Below are 16,204 nucleotides of genomic sequence, written 5' to 3'. Positions count from 1 at the left end.
AAAGAAACATAATTGTAAAATAATACAAACAAGGACGGACAACGGGAAAACCTCAATCCAATAAGCCACTTTGTTAAACCCTAACCCCTTTCATCTTCCTCTCGCTCTCACGTGCTCCCCTTCTTCCCGCCGGCTCCTCTTCCCTTTCAGCAGCTCAGTGTCGCCGTCGCCGTCGCATTTCTCCGATTCAGTGCCGCCGTAGCCTCTCACCTAGCCGATTTCACCAATCTTCTTCTCTCTTGTTGTTACTGGTATTCTCCCGTTCTCCGTCTATGTCTTTCTTCTCATATGAAAAACTCGAATTAGAACTTATTTAATGAAAGAATGGAGTAGTTGTTTTGATTTTAATTTTTTCTTTGTTTATAAAAATCGCCGAATAGCAACGGTAAAAAAAAAAAAAAAAAAAATCATCAGCCTCGCGGCAAAATGGGACTTTTCGAATAGCTGTATGCTGCCATATGCCTTTTAGTTTCTCGCTTTTGTCTGTCAATTGAGGCTTTGATGATAGTCTGTACATCACTTTGGTCTCTGCTGAAAATTGCCATGTTTCTAGTCTCCCAAATCTTCAAAAGCACCCGCCCACCATGATTTTTCCGACATCCCCTTTCTTTATTTATCAAGAAGCAGTCGGAGTAATGTATCGTATTCCAATTTCCAAATGTCTTTCGGAGATTTACACCTCCACGGCTGGTTGTTTTTGGATACTTTTTTGCAAGTCGTTATTAGAAGTGGAGGCTATTTATCCAATTCTCTTTTAATCCTAGGTTGTAGGAGTTGTTTTGATTTGACTGAACAACCGCAGCCATATTTATATTTGTAGATTATAGTTGGGAAGAAAACAATGAGTTGTTTTTGAAAATTGAAATTCTCACCCTTAAATTAAAATCACCACTGACACTTTGAATTTACGGAAAATAAGAGCAAAATATATGCTTTGTACTGTAAGGAGATCTAGAGTCCTAAAGTGAGCATTTAGTGGAAAAAAAAAAAAAGGAAGGTTAAAACTGTAAATCTTTGTGACCAAATTGAATAAAGCTTCAAATCTCAATAGTAGAATTGTAACATTTTGAAACCTAAAAATTAAATTGAAATCAAACTCAAAACTTAAGGGCTAAAAGTGTAACATTTTGAAACTTAGGGACCAAAAGTGTATTTTCCCCTCAAATTTTTGTTTAAGTAGAAATTGTGGTGGTGATTTTTTTAATTTTTTTTTTACACTTTTATATAATCATTGTAATTATGTTTAGCAATACTTGGTCATAACAATTTAGGATTTGTAAAATATTTTTAATTAGATTTGAGGCTTATGCCTCACTCTGTCTCGAGGCTTACACCTTGCCTTCAAGAAGAAAAACCTCAAAGCCACCTTTAGCATTTTCAAATATTAGTTCTATAAATAATATTTAATGTAATTGGCAAGTTTTCTTTATTCTCTTATTTGGAGTATGTCATATTCATTTTATCTTTCAATAATCAACAAGAAGCCTTGTTTTGTAGTTCTTCGATGAGGAATCCTCACAAGTGCGAGTCGTCAGCTCACATTGACCATGTAAAAAAAAAAGGCCTTGTTTTGTGTTGAAAAAGAAAATCCCATGACATGAGGATTTTGGAAAATACTTTCGCTTTGCATTCAAATTAGTCTTGATTGTAGAAACTAGTAGACATTTTGCATTTCTTTTAACGTTCAATTGATTCTGGAAACTACTACAAATCATGTTCTAATCTACTCTTTGGACGATAGAACTTTGAAAAGTGATGTGGTTTGGTTATAGGCTTATAGCCCACCAAAAGTTTGTTGCAGGTGTGTTATCTTCTTCATTGAATTGAATTTAGCTAATTATGGGCAAGAGAAAAAGTTATAAGCAAGACAAAAGGAACTCTAAGAGAAGAGTTGCCGAAGATGATGCTGCCTCTGAAGATATGGACGATGAAATTGATGCCTGTAAGATCTCTGTGTCATTTGACGATATTTTTTTAATGTTTCGTTTATGGATATTTCAATTTTTTTTCTCGGTATATTTAATATCCATGTGCGTAATGAAACCATGGAGTCTAATGATGTGCGTCACACTTTTAGTTCACAGGCAGAGGGATGTTATTCCCCTTGATATTAATGGTGATGCTCCGGAATCAGATGAAGATGCTGAGCAACCTGTTTTTAATTTAGAGGTTCCTACATCTTCCTTTTTCTCATCGTCAGAAATCTTTGTCAATATTAGTTACTTCCAGCCAATCTTCTAGTTTTATGGACAGGACAATTGACCTGGACATTTCTTGTGTTTGGTGCTTCTGTCGTTTGAATCAGAAATATGGTATTAGTAATGGGTATAAGTAGATGACCAATGGGGAGGAATCTTCTCTCATTCTGTTTTGCTACTTTAGATGCTAAGTTTTCACTCCATTAATGTGTGATGTTGGAATATATGATGGAAGTGGGCCCGTGTGCTTGGAGCTTGTCGAGAAATTACTTGAGAATTTGGCAGAAACAAGCCTCATTAATTTCTATATTACAAAGAATGTATCTGCCGTTCTCTATTGCAATTACTAGTATGATTCTTTCTCTAGTCCATGCATGGGAGTTTCCAGTTCCTGCTAAAGTGATCTTAATTCTTGCGTTTGCTCTATCTTTTCAGGGTATTGATGATGAAGATGATGATGATGAAGATGATGGTGAAGATATCCGTGATACTGGTTTAGCTGCAAAAAGTAAGAAAATGTGGTTTGAGAAGTTCTTATATTTAAATCTCTTTCTGTTGTAGTGAGAAATGGGCCAAGTAAATCAGTCAATTGTCGTTATGCTGTTTTATTTTTATTTTTAACCCCATGAAGTCAAACATGACCCTACCCAAATACAATTGCAGAGATGTACCATTTTGTTGAAAAAATGACAGGAAAACGTTAAATTACATATAGTTCTTATAACTTTGCACATAAATTCTTTCTTCCTAATGTAAAGAAGTAAAAAATACAAGCTTCAAGCTATTCTCATCTTTTTTGTTAAAAGTGCATGTTAATATTGTAAAATAAATTATAATGTCTCCTTGACATTTCATTTTTCTGCTACAAAATAAAATCAATTGTTCCACAAAATATCCAAGCATTCCAATAAAGAAAAACTTGCACCTTAAGCATCACTCGTATCTTTGCATGTCATTATTATGATGTTTACTTTAGTTTCTAAATGATTTTATTCATTTTTATATTTTTGCCTCTTGATGTAAGTATCTCTGCTCTTTGAAAAATACCATTTATTATTTTTTAAATATTCTTCTTCATCTTCAGTAGCATGTTTTCCAACACACGTGCCCCTTAGATCCCCATACCTCCATAATCTTAAAATTATAAAATAATCAGACACATACATGTTCATAGTGTCTCCTCATTAGACACATGTCAAACACCCTCCATGGCTGAATATAGAGTGTTACATGCTTTTTGTAGATTTTTTCTTTTTCTTTTTTTACATGGAAGAACATCTTTCATTAAAAAGAAAGAAGTTTGAAAGAATGGGCCACAAGAAAATAAAAGACCAAAACAACTGTGGGATTACGAAAAAAGTGTACAAAATTTTCCTTCATTTGCCCATGTTCTTTAGACTCCATGCAGTTACCCTTTTTTGAAATATAAAAACCGACTTCAAATAATGATTCTCAATCTCTCTCTCTCATCTATTTATTTATTTTGATCAATATTGTGTGCTACCTGTAATAAATTGAAAGACTCCCTGCCATTTCTTTTTTTTTTTAATATTCATTATCAATATGGTTTTTAATCCTTTAATGAATCAAGTTTTGTCTGGTTGTCATAGTTGCTAGGCAACAGAAGTTCTTGCGGGAAAAGTTTGGTGGAGTGGAAGATGAAATGCATGAGGATGAAGATGAAGACATGGAAGAACAAAAGACTGTATGGGGTGGAAGGAAAAGCAAATACTACGATGCTGATAATCGTGATTTTGAAGTGAGGACCTATATATGATGCCTTCATTTTCGTACCACTTAACTAGTCATTTCACCTTTCTGGAGTTTGATTGGCAATACGATTAGAATTGTGTTTCTTTTCTATTGCCGTCAATACAATTTGTTATTTATAATCTTAATGTATCTTATAGACTTCAAACTATAGTTGAAATAATTTTTTATTTTTTAACTTAATGAAGATCCAATCAAGTGATGATGAGTCCCTTGCAGAAGAGGAGGAAGAGGTTATTCGATTGCAGAAGGAGAAAGCAAAAACTTTCTCATTGGAAGATTTTGGCCTTGAAGATGAGAGTGATAGGGAATTAACTCTAGAGGTACTTCCGCCTGCATTTGTTCTCTTGTGTTGAATTATCATTTTTTTTCTCTAAAAAGTAAAAGTGAAATCAGTTGGGAAAGTTCTTGGCTCATTGGACTATAAATTCAGTCAACTCTTACATGACTATAATTTGTGTCTTCACAGGAAATATCTGCAAAAGGAATTGATTCTAAAACTTCAGCAAGAAATGAAGCTTCAGAAAATATGGATGCTACATATCAGGAGATTGCTAAAGACGTGAATGCTTTAACAAGAGAGGAGCAGATGGATGTCTTGAGCAGGTATTTTTTTTTTATTTTATCATTTGGTCGTCGTCACTTTCATTTCATTTTAACAAAGCCTTTACCTGTGTTCAAAGCCTTCCCCAAGAAAAAAACTCAATTACGTGCAATGTCTGGCTTACTGCTCTCTTGTACTGGTCAAGATTAAAGTGATAGCGGAATTGCTTATGAGCCTTTAATCCATTCATAAAATTTTTAGGATTCTTTAATCCCATCTCTCTAATAACATATAAAGCATCCAGGGGTGCTCATATTTAAATGCCCCCTCCACTACCCCGCACTCTATTTCAAAAAGCCCTCCCGGGCGCGTGCCTAGGTACTATGTTTAGGTTCAAGGTGAGGAACACAAAATATGGTGGGTATTAGGTGCTCGCCTTTTGTGAAGCCATAAGCCTCAAACCCTTGGGCCTCGGGGCTTTTAAATTATTTCTAAAAAAAAGTAATAATTAGGTTTTTCCTTCTTTATCAAGTAAAAATTTATTTACTAAGTCAATGCAAAATTTCCTTGTGTCAAGGGTTTTTTTTTCTTCATATTCTCACTTCAACTATTATCTTCTTTATGTAGTACTTTTATATATGTCTGGCTTTACCAAAAAAAATTGCACCTTTTCTTACATTACGCTTTGTGTTTAAGCCCCATAAGATTATTGCGCTTTATCGTTCCTTGAGCTTTATAAAAATTGCCCCTTAGATAAAATTTTGGACTTAGTAATACGATGAATGAATAGCGTCCTTTAAAGTTTGATTACATTGCTTGTTAGGATAGCAATCTGGTTTAGCTAGAGCAAGATTAGATTAACCTGTTGTCCAAGCATAAGAAATCTGACAAAGTGAGGAGGGGTTTCCAGAGAGAAAATGGGAGAAATGAAATTGGTTAGTTGAGCGGGAAGGCTTGTGGCTCTCAAATACCCTGAAGAGTTATTGATCATTCCATGTACATATAATAAGAACACTCAATTTTCTAATTTTCTTAAATTATAGCTGAAATCCTAAATGGCACCGTTCATTTGGATTGCCTCTTTCTGTGGGAGGTTGAAGTCATCTATGGCTTTCTTACATTTTCCGGTTGTGAAAATCTTGGTATTATAGTTCTGCTCCGGAGTTAATTGGTTTGCTGTCCGAATTGAATGAAGCAGTGGATCAGCTTGAGAGCAAAGTTAATCCAGTTTTGAACAAGGTACGCTTTTCTCTTGTTTAGCCTAAAATTGACATCATTCATGCTTAACATTAATGAGGATAATTTAGAATGTCAGACACAAGTATGGTCTCCTAGTGAACATAAGTATTTAAAATGGACACTTCTGTCTTGTTTATGAAGTTATAGATTTATTTTATTGTTTGGTGGCTGTTATGTTATTTTACTCTCAAGGGAGTACGAATTTCATATTCACTACAAGAGAAAGACTCCTATTTATAGAGTCTTATTATAAGTGGGGTAAAAAGGAAATTAACCTAGAATATTACCCAATTTCTAATTTACCCTATTCTTCTTACATCAACTTAGATGACAATGGGCATTACTAACGTACTAGTCTTTACACTATTGATGATTTTTTAAGGTTCGAAATGGGAAAATTGCAGTGGGAGGAGGACTGCAATATTTGGAGCTAAAGCAGGGTCTTTTGCTCTCTTATTGCCAAGCTATAGCCTTCTATCTTCTTCTGAAATCTGAGGGGCAAGCAGTACGGGATCATCCTGTAATTGCTCGCCTTGTAGAGATCAAAAACTTATTGGATAAGGTTTTTCCCCCCTCTCGCTTTAGTTTATATGCTCCGATGTTGTCTGTTTTTTCATTTTGTCACCCTTCCATGTTGTAAACTTGTAAGTTTGAACTTGTTCTGCACCTGACAGGTAAAAGAACTTGACGAGAACCTTCCATACAAATTAGAAGATATCATTAACATATATCAGCGGGAAGAAACAGATGGAAAATTGAACAAAGAGAATGATCCTGTTTCATCTGAGTTCTTTACAAAAGATCAGGGGTCTTCTCATCGCTCTTCTGATAGCCAAAAAGTGGGATTGGTATTACTTTAATCTTACACTAGGGTTTTGTATACAGTTAATTTAAAATGTCATAATCTCTCATAAGCATGTCTATCTCTCACATAATTTCTACATAGAGGTTTATCCTGTGTTTGTTACTTCTTCCAAGGGAAAATAATTTAGAAATATTTGTCCATTCCAGTCTGCATGTATTGTTTTTATTTTAGAAAAAAAAAAAAAAACTTCGTCGAATATTTGAAGGTGTTTTGAAAGTTAAAGTTAGTCATATGTTTGGCAATGGTACTCGTCTAAATAATAATCTCTCTACCTGTATTGTTACTTCTCTCCATTATTTGGTCATTTAATTTCTTATGACATTCTATATCATATCTTCAAATTTGAGTTATTCTTTAGTATCATGAATGCTCCTTTATAATTGCAAAAACATGAATACAAAATATATAGAATATGGGTTATGTTTAAAATAGTTTTCTGCTAGGCACAAATATATATATGTTTATTCTGAACTAATTTTACAGAAGTTTCGATACCTTTTTGAATATGTGAATGTTCACTAATTAATAAATATAAAATATAAATAGGAACCTTTAGAGTTAAAATCAGAAAACAGCTACAAATATTTTGAGTTTTGCTTTTTTTCCCTCTGATCAATCATCATTCGTGATGATGCCATATATTGAAGACTTAACGCATCCTGAAATGACTTATAAGCTTTAATTTTATAAGCAGCCCAATGCAAAAACTGGGTCGGAGAATGTGGATAAATTGAAGGAGAAAGGGAAGAAAGAAGGGAAGCATAAACAAGTGGTAATTATTCCCTACAAAACAAGTTGATGAAAAATTTTCATTCTAATTCGTTATTGCTCTTATTATCCTGTTCCTTTTTGGTTTTTTTAAATACATTTTTTCAAAATTTTATTTTTACATTTGCAGGGTTATCAAATGAGTGTCCAGAGCATGGAAATGTTAAAAGTAAGAGCACTCCTTGAAGAAAAGCTAAAACAGAAGGACTTCACTCTAATTGAACCAAAGCAATATGGAGCCAAAAAGCATATGCAACCAATTAATCGGTATTGCTTTGGATTATTATATCACATAATCCTCTTTTTTTTTTTTTTTTTGTATTATGACAATTAATTTATCTGATTTGGACAATGCAGGAAGCTTGAAGCATATGGCGATTTTAATGATGACACCGATGCTCTGGCTACTCAGTGGAAGGGCCAAGATAATTCTGCCAGTGCAGCTGATCTCATGCGGCTTGTTTCTGCCAAATTGAAGCCGAAGGTTTGAACCATAATAGTTCAACTTAGCCCTTTCATATCCCTAATAAGGAATATTTAGATAAATGAGGGAATTGGGTTGCTTTCGGCATGTGTTAACTTAGTTCTAGTTTCACTAACCTTAGGAATTGGATGATAACAGTCAAATTGAGTCATCTTGAAGACTAAGCGTTGATATTTTATTTTATAGTTTTTAAGATGAAAAATCCATATTTTCCTTTGGATATGCAACCAGGAAATGCAAAATGGATAGCCCAAACCAAGAGGAGCCGCAATGAAACGAAGGAAAGCCAGACAAAACTAAACAAAAGAGCTTCAATTGTTAAACATAAGAAACACTTAACTCTTTGGTTGTAGATGTGACTCGAGTTTAGGAGGGGTAGATGAATAAACCGAGATCACATATAAATGAGAGGGATCCTGAGAATATGAAAGTATGGTTAAGAAAGACTTAGAAGAATTGCAAGTTATTACCTATACCAACAAGGTGCATCTTACTTTTCAGTGACTTAATTATAGGAACTCCGAAATTAAGAATGTTTAGCTTGGAGCAATTATATGTTGGGTGACCTCACAAGAAATTTCTTTGGAAACATGTGAGTGAGGACAAAACATGTCGAAAGAGCCCTTGTTGGTTTGTGGGGATAGTCTTCCCTCTTGGAAGCAATTTAATACAAGTAAGGATGATGTTACGAAGTCACAAGGGATATAGCGAAATGTCAGGGCCATTACATGCCGAATTCGGATTCAGAATCCTAATTCAGATCCTAGGCTTGGGGCGTCACAGTAGACATTCTCTTTGATCTCTTTGGTTGTATGCTTGGAATGAGAGGTGTTGATGAGCTCATATCCAAGTTATTAAATTTAAGATATTGTTCATATAATGAATTCAACATAAACATGAGTATGCATGGCAGAAAAACAGGAGTGCAGGGATATAAAAATTCGTTTCTAAATTACAGTGCCTTACTTTGTAACTTTTGTGCCTAATGGTATTTTGTGCTGGTTTTGGTTAATTCCTTTCTATCATCTGAAGGTCATTTCTGGTGATGATGATCTGCCCACAAGAGACGATATTGGAGAAAGGCGGAGGAAATATGAACTTCAAATGTTGGCGAGGGCTGGAGTTGAGTCAAAGAATGGCACTAGTGTCCCCGAGAGTAACAGTGATAGTGATGACGGTGTTTTGAAAGGAAATGGTGAAGTAGACTCTGAAGATGAATTGTACAAGCAAGTCAAACGACAACGTGCTGCGGAACTTGCTGCCAAAGCAGAAATTTACTCCAGGTATGTTTCTATCACCAAAGGTGAAGTTTAGCCTTTGGTTTGTTTTGTTTCATATGTTACTAATATGACTTTGTCTGACAAACAACTTCTGCAGGACCACGGCAACTCCATCGTCTCCCGAAATTGTGAATGGAAAACGCAAGATCAGTTATCAAGTAAGTACTCCTTTCATTTCCACCAGCATCTCTTCCATTGATTCAGTTTATTGCACGTGGATTCATTTACATTCTCACACTTGACGTGTTCAGATGGAGAAGAACCGAGGCCTAACTAGAAAACGGAAGAAGCTAACAAAGAACCCAAGAAAGAAATACAAGGTAATTGCACTATATGAAATCCTCAATCCCTCCTCCAATACAATACATTTCTGCATCCGTTAAATTTTCCACTTACATCTGTGTCCGTATATTTGTGAATGTGAATGGTGCAGTTGAAGTTTCAAGATGCAGAAAATCGTCGTAAAGGTCAGGTCCGGGAGGTTAAAAAGCCGATTCATTTATATGGTGGAGAGGCAACAGGAATTAACCCAGGAATCAGTCGGAGCATCCGGTTTAAAAGTTAGGACTATGGGATTGTACCAGTTTTGTCTTCTTGAGAGAGTAGCATTACAATCCCTACTGGTGATGGGGATGAGGCAAGGAATCACTAGTTTTTTCAAGTATTAGTCTTCCATATGAGTTTCTTGATCAACCTCAAGAGAGCTTTGTTTGGCTTTAGATGGATCAAAACGTTGGTCAAGCTGTAAATTATTCCAGAAAGTGTATGTTAGAATTGATACCAATTTTGTTTTTGGTTTTTTTTTTAAAAAACTAATTGAAATATTTATACCTTTATTTTATTTCAAATGATAGAGAAGATTTAAGTTAAACTGATAAAGAGTATTCATTTCAATGGCTTAATTTTAATTTGATAAAATTGAATTCTTTTTTGAAAAAAAAAGAAGAGTAGATTTGAGTTAAATTAGCCAAGTGGAAAATGTTAATTCCTTTGGTTAGGTTGAGTTAAATTATGAATTGCGTTTCTGAATTTTGTTTGATGATATCGTTGTTTAGTTTTAAAGCCTGGAAAAATATTGAAAGATAGATTGTATTTTAAATTAATAATTATATCAATTTAAATCTTAAATTATCAATTTACTTCTAGCTTGATTATGTTTTATGAAACTTATAGTTTTAACTTCTAAACTTTCATAAATAAATCAATTTAGACATTTGGTTAAAATATCCTTTAAAAATTGTTCATACATGGTCCATTTTGAATTAAAAAAATTGCTTATTTATCTTTAAAAACTTCATTTGTTTATTTGTGTTAAAATTACAAAATTGCAAATATTGATGTCGGATGTGGTTGATTAAAGAAACTAAAAGAAGAATTCTTTTTTAATGAAAATTGACACGCAAGTTAGATTCGTTTGTTACGTGACTTTCAACACTTTATTTGAAAATAATTTTTTCCAAACATCAATTTTTTTTTCTCTATGACGAGTTCTCTTTATCTTTCAAAACTGATTTTTCTATTTGTTCCATTCTTTTGTTTTTCATTATATATATATTGAATAGAGTTAATAATCACCTAACTAATTGATATTAACCTAACAAAGTTAATATAATTATTTACTTTTACTTGATCGATAAAAGTTTACTTAACATAATTTATAAGATGTTGAGAGTATATTTTCGGAATAATGATGTAGAGGCATGTCTAAGTGTAATTGTAAGAGCAAGAAGATCATTCTTGATATTATCTCCATAATAAGATTATTATACAACAGCTATGATTAACTCACCAAATATAATGGATTATGGAAGATGCATTTCATATTCATACTCAGATACAAAAAGTTGCATATTTTGTTTTAAGAATTTGATCTTTTCATGGGGAGGCATTTTCGAATGATGAATTTTATTGTTGTTGAAAGATACATTAAATTATGACCTTACTTGAACCGGATCTGTTATATAGTATCCTTGAGTTCTAAGAAAGATGAATTAAATTTTTAGAGTAGAAGACTTAGACAAGGAAAATCAGTTCTGTTTCCTACTTTCCTTGACATTGACAAAATCAATGTTCACTCACCTCAAGTTTTCTGGCTGAATGTAGTTTCATGCAAATTCATCAAGTTTTTTTTTTTTTTTTTTTTACAGGATTCAGGTGGGGGGAAAAAAGTGAGAACCTTTAAATCGCTGAAGATCGCTTAACCTTCTCTTGCAGGAACTGCAAAATATGTTCACGTTTCCAATTATCAATGTTCACTCACCTCAAGTTTTCTGGCTGAATGTAGTTTCATTGCAATTATTCATCGTTTTTTTTTTTTTTTTTTTTACAGGATTCAGGTGGGGGGAAAAAAGTGAGAACCTTTAAATCGCTGAAGATCGCTTAACCTTCTCTTGCAGGAACTGCAAAATATGTTCACGTTTCCAATTATCAATCCTGCAAAAGTTAACATATAAAATATCAAACATTTGTTATATCGAGACTATCATCAATGGACAATGGTAATTTAACCTATTAAGCTAAATCAAAATCTATATCGCTATATACACCATCTTAACCTCCTCAAACATATTCTTCATTCACTTGATTCACTTGATTTTGCTCTAAGGGGGTGTTTGGCTAAATAACTCAACTCCACCAACTTCAATAGTGTTCACAATTAAAGTTTGCACAATCATCGAAGAACTTCATCTTCTCATTTTTCTCTCTTTTGTACATTTATCGAGAAATTCCATTTTCGTAACTTTACACCTCAAGCACAAACTTTCTAACTCCAACATATTAATTTTAGACTTTAAAACTCAACTCAGTGCCCTAAACAATCCTTAAGATTAATTATATGTACTCTGACATAAGTTATGGATACGAGCATTCTTCTATACATTATTATATAACAAGTAAATAGAAAAAGTAGAAGTTACCTGATGCTTTCTTTATGTTGGCCCTCATCATCCAGCAAAATCAGCTTCGGTGGAGAGTTGAAGATATATTGAACCTTAACTGAAGGGAATTGATCCTTTTCTTCTTCAATGAAGCCAACAATTTCAGGATAGAAAACTAGCTTCCTCATGCAGACTTCCAGCACGGCACCAGAATAAGTTATCTGCAGGCAGGAACAGTGTTTTAAAAAGCCCTCTCGGCGCACGCCTAGGCCCAAGGTGCAGGTCTAGCGCCTCGCCTTGGAAAAGCGAGGCTCACAAAATAAGGCACGCCTTAGGTGCGCGCCTTTTGTGAAGCCCCAAGGATCAAAGCCCTGCACCTTAGGGCTTTTCAATTATTTTTAAAAATAGTAATAATTAAGGATTTTCCTTCTTATTAACTAAAAGGATCAAGTTTACCAAACCTAAATGCAAAATTTCTTGTGTTTTGGGTCCCTTTTTTCCATATTTCCACTTCAATTATACTCTCTCTTTTTAATGTAATATTTTTATATATAGTGCGCCTCACAAAAAAAAGTCCGCGCTTTTTTGTGCGCCTAGGCTTCCAGAAGGCCATTGTGCCTTAAGGCACCTTGGACATTTAAAAACACTGGTCAGGGAACTTAGTCAATCGGCTTTCATCTTTAGTTGAAATGAAATGATAAGACACAAATGCAAATAGTTATGAAACACAATCAACAACAAACAACAGAGTACTGAATTTGGGTGAGGGTGGAACTCAAAACTCAATCTCTTGGAGAGATTCTAAATTCTGGATGTATATAAGACTTCGCCTTGGAACTATTTATGACATATTGCCCTTGGTTTTTGTGGGACATACTTATCGTTTTAAGAAGACTTTATCCAGCCATCAACCAAGCTTTTATCTGGAATCTTTGGTGTGAGCTCAATAGCGGAATTTTCAAGAACGTTTCTTGGACGATAATTTTTTTTTTTTTTTTTTGGAACCCAAGCTTTCATGAAGATCAATGAAAGAATATATTGGGGCATACAAAAAATAAGCTCCCAAAAAGAGTCCTTAACAACCTACAAAATGGATACCAATTAAGAAAAAAAAAAGGGAATAAGACCAGACTAATAGTTACAAGAAGTCCAAGTAATGGACCTCTTAGCCCCTCTAAAGATCCTACTATTCAACTCGAGCTACAAATCCCACAAAATACCAAAGGAGCAAGCTTGCTACAACACTCCATCTCGAGAGGGGAGTTCATCAGGATGTCCTTAATCATAGAATAGTTGTCCCTGCAACTCCATGGAGGGGTATACGGCTAAATGGAAAAGGGAAACTACTAGTCTCTTGGAACAAGTAATCGTCTCATATTGAATGTGGAAAATCTCTCCAGAAGTTTGAAACACTGATAAAAGGATATTAAAAATACTATTGATGTGTACCCATGGTAATTTACAAAATAAGGTGAATTAGTAGGTTACACTAGCTCAACAATGAGCCAAGTATTTCTAATCCCCCACTTTCAACAGGGTTGTGATATGCATTGTCAATGCATTGCACATCCCTTGTATCACCTTTTTCTAAAGATGAGTTAGTTTCCCTTATTTACGGAAACCTTGTTTTGGACCGTAGTTGTGATAATTACATCTGCTGAACTAATGTGTTTTAAATTGACAAATCTACCACAGGGATGTACAAGCATTCAGTTTTAGAAGTGTGATACATTAATCACAAAAGGAACTGTCAGCTAATGAATTTTTGGGGGAGAACTAAGATTTCATTGATTCCCTTTGAAGAAATCAGCACATTTATGACATCTTGTGTACCTTACTCGTGGCATCATCAGAATCCTCAGTGCAACACTTCAAACAGTCCGTCACTAATTCTGCAGTACAAATCTGGGCATGAGGATAGTGTGTAATATTAAAAACAATGCACTTCAAAACTATTACATAAGCTGACACAAAACGGTTGCAGATTTTACATACCATCAATTCTTTTCTTCTTTTGGATAAAAACTATTTGAAGTCATTATCAATCCTTCACAAATCCAATGTTGCCAGAATTGCCGGTGCAACAATGACTGAATTCTTCATTTGGAATTACATTTTTTGAAATGTTTCGGTAAAAGTCATTTGTAAACCTACGGATTCTTAAAATACGATACTTAAAGGCAATATGTTATCTTAACTCAACATCTCCAACCTATTTCTTGTTTCCAAAAACAGTTGCATAAACAGTTGAAGGTAATGGAACCCCCCGGGAAGATCTCCCCCAGCCAAGCCTAGTATTTCCTTAAAAGTGATGTTAGGGTGCTATTTTGAAAAGACAGGTGACTGCTAGAAGAGGTGGGGAGCAAATATAATTTTAGAAAGTGCCTTTACTAGAGTAAGGTTCAATTAACAGCATTAGTCTAAGCGTGGAAAATGATTTCTCTAACCGCTGTATAAGCATTTTCACATTTAACAAACATGGCCTTTGGAGACAGCCTTGAAAAGCAGACTCCTTTGAGCATTGTGATCAGATAACTCGTAATAACAAGTGCACTTGAAATCAATATTCACAAGAAAGAATATCTTCAAGCAATGAAAGAGGGGCGTTTCCCTTCTTTCCACATAGAGTTTTATTCAATCAAAAGCATATATCATCGGTGTGGGGGAGATATGAAACCATTTCCACTTGTGGATAAAGGTCATTGCGAGAAAAAAAAAAGTCGCCAAGAGGAATAGCACTAACAATCACTTATCAGAAATACTTGATACATGATTTCTGAAAACATAATCAACAAATCACTGGAGGAACAAGATTATCCACAGCTTCAAAAAGTTGAGGACTTTTTTTTCTTCCCATAGAAACAGTTTTTTATGGGTTTTTACATACAAAACAAATTATTATATCAGAATTTCAGGAACTATCTTCCCAAACAAATTCCCACACAATCAAAGAAGTAGGAACTTAAGTCTGTCACTGAACTCACCACTTACCGTATCTTTGAACAAAATGAGAACTAATATTAGCAAACTTTATCCACAATACTAAGAAATTGATTGAAGATATCGAAATTATAACCAGCACTTTACACATCAGACTACAACAAAGTAATCCGGAAATCCAAAATCCAAATCAAGCAAAAAAAAAAGATACGTAAACAAAACCAATCACAAGAAGCACAATCCACCGTACAAAAGAACGGAGAGAATCAAGAAAAATAGCGAACAAAATCCATTACGATGCTGCTAATTCACGAGAAATAGCCACGAAAACGGAAGAAATGCAGCAGTAAAGATATAAATTCAAAACCGAATCAAGAATTAGTGTACAAATAACAACGAATTAAACACATCACCTTGATCTTTGATATATTCAGCTAAAGTGTGACAATCGGAACAGAGAGCAAGGCCCGTGAAACCTAGATCCTCACATTCCCTCGAGCTAAGTTGCTCCTTTGACCAAGCCAACGGCATTGACGCTATGAAAATGACCACCGTTGCTGCTACCGCCATCGTCACCGCCGTAGCGGGATTCCTTACCCCGGGGAGAAGCTGCATCTCTATGTTCGCCGGCGATTGAGGGTGAAGAAGCGAAGTCTACAGACGATCAGAAAACTCTCACTTCGAAAGACCAATTTTTTAAACTTCAAATTTGAAGAAATAACATTTTTCGTTATTTTTACCTATTGGATCAATTTTCTTAATTTTTTAAAATTATATTTTCAGTTTTTAAAAATAGATTCGTTTGTCCTTAAATTTTGAAATACATTTTTCTTTTTAAGAATATCATCCTTTATGATTTTTACTCTTATTAGTGGGAGATGATAGATTAAACTTCAAAATCGATAATACATGCTTGACATCAATTGTATTTCTTTTAATTTAAATTTTTCAATTTAATTCTTAAATTTAGGTTTAGTTTTACTTTGGACACGTTGATTTAAAAGTTTTATTTGGATTCTATGATTTGTGTTTAGCTTGAATTTAGGTCTTAAAATTTGGTTAAATTTTAAAATCATCTCTAAACCTTATTTTATCCGTGAAATTTCACATATTTTATTTTATTTTTTACTTAGTCCTTAGCCCAACCCTAACATAGTTACACAAATGGAAATTTGTCACTTGAACAAATTTGTCAACATGGTAGCAATAGAGATGATATGGGATGTTTAACTATGCT

General features: G+C 34.1%; 2 protein-coding genes across 7 annotated transcripts; one reads left to right on the top strand and one right to left on the bottom strand.

Moving 5' to 3' along the window:
* The first annotated feature begins 33 nt into the window (after positions 1-33).
* LOC120067923 (something about silencing protein 10) lies at positions 34-9,996 on the top strand. Of its 6 annotated transcripts, none has more exons than XM_039019559.1 (17): positions 34-251; positions 1,802-1,942; positions 2,078-2,169; positions 2,634-2,706; positions 3,809-3,957; positions 4,157-4,291; positions 4,438-4,574; positions 5,664-5,751; positions 6,134-6,313; positions 6,426-6,599; positions 7,308-7,388; positions 7,515-7,651; positions 7,742-7,868; positions 8,901-9,151; positions 9,246-9,306; positions 9,400-9,468; positions 9,582-9,996. In XM_039019559.1, exons 2-17 carry the CDS (start codon positions 1,840-1,842, stop codon positions 9,711-9,713), a joined length of 1,989 nt encoding a protein of 662 aa, XP_038875487.1. In that variant the 5' UTR covers positions 34-251; positions 1,802-1,839; the 3' UTR covers positions 9,714-9,996. The 6 variants fall into 6 exon arrangements, with proteins under 6 accessions (XP_038875487.1, XP_038875490.1, XP_038875489.1 ...); XM_039019562.1 differs by having other exon boundaries at positions 1,792-1,942; positions 6,426-6,590; positions 7,311-7,388; XM_039019561.1 differs by having other exon boundaries at positions 1,792-1,942; positions 7,311-7,388.
* Positions 9,997-11,453: 1,457 nt separating this feature from the next.
* Positions 11,454-15,676, bottom strand: LOC120067863 (selenoprotein F). Its single transcript, XM_039019470.1, has 4 exons — positions 15,381-15,676; positions 13,861-13,919; positions 12,067-12,248; positions 11,454-11,581 (listed from the first exon to the last, which is right to left on the bottom strand). The coding sequence occupies exons 1-4, from the start codon at positions 15,580-15,582 to the stop codon at positions 11,509-11,511; spliced, it is 516 nt and encodes a 171-aa protein (XP_038875398.1). The 5' UTR covers positions 15,583-15,676; the 3' UTR covers positions 11,454-11,508.
* Positions 15,677-16,204: the final 528 nt, after the last annotated feature.

The sequence above is a fragment of the Benincasa hispida genome, chromosome 12, assembly GCF_009727055.1.
Source record: "Benincasa hispida cultivar B227 chromosome 12, ASM972705v1, whole genome shotgun sequence".
Classification (NCBI taxonomy): Eukaryota; Viridiplantae; Streptophyta; class Magnoliopsida; order Cucurbitales; family Cucurbitaceae; genus Benincasa; species Benincasa hispida.
This window is presented reverse-complemented; position numbering and strand designations above follow the sequence as displayed.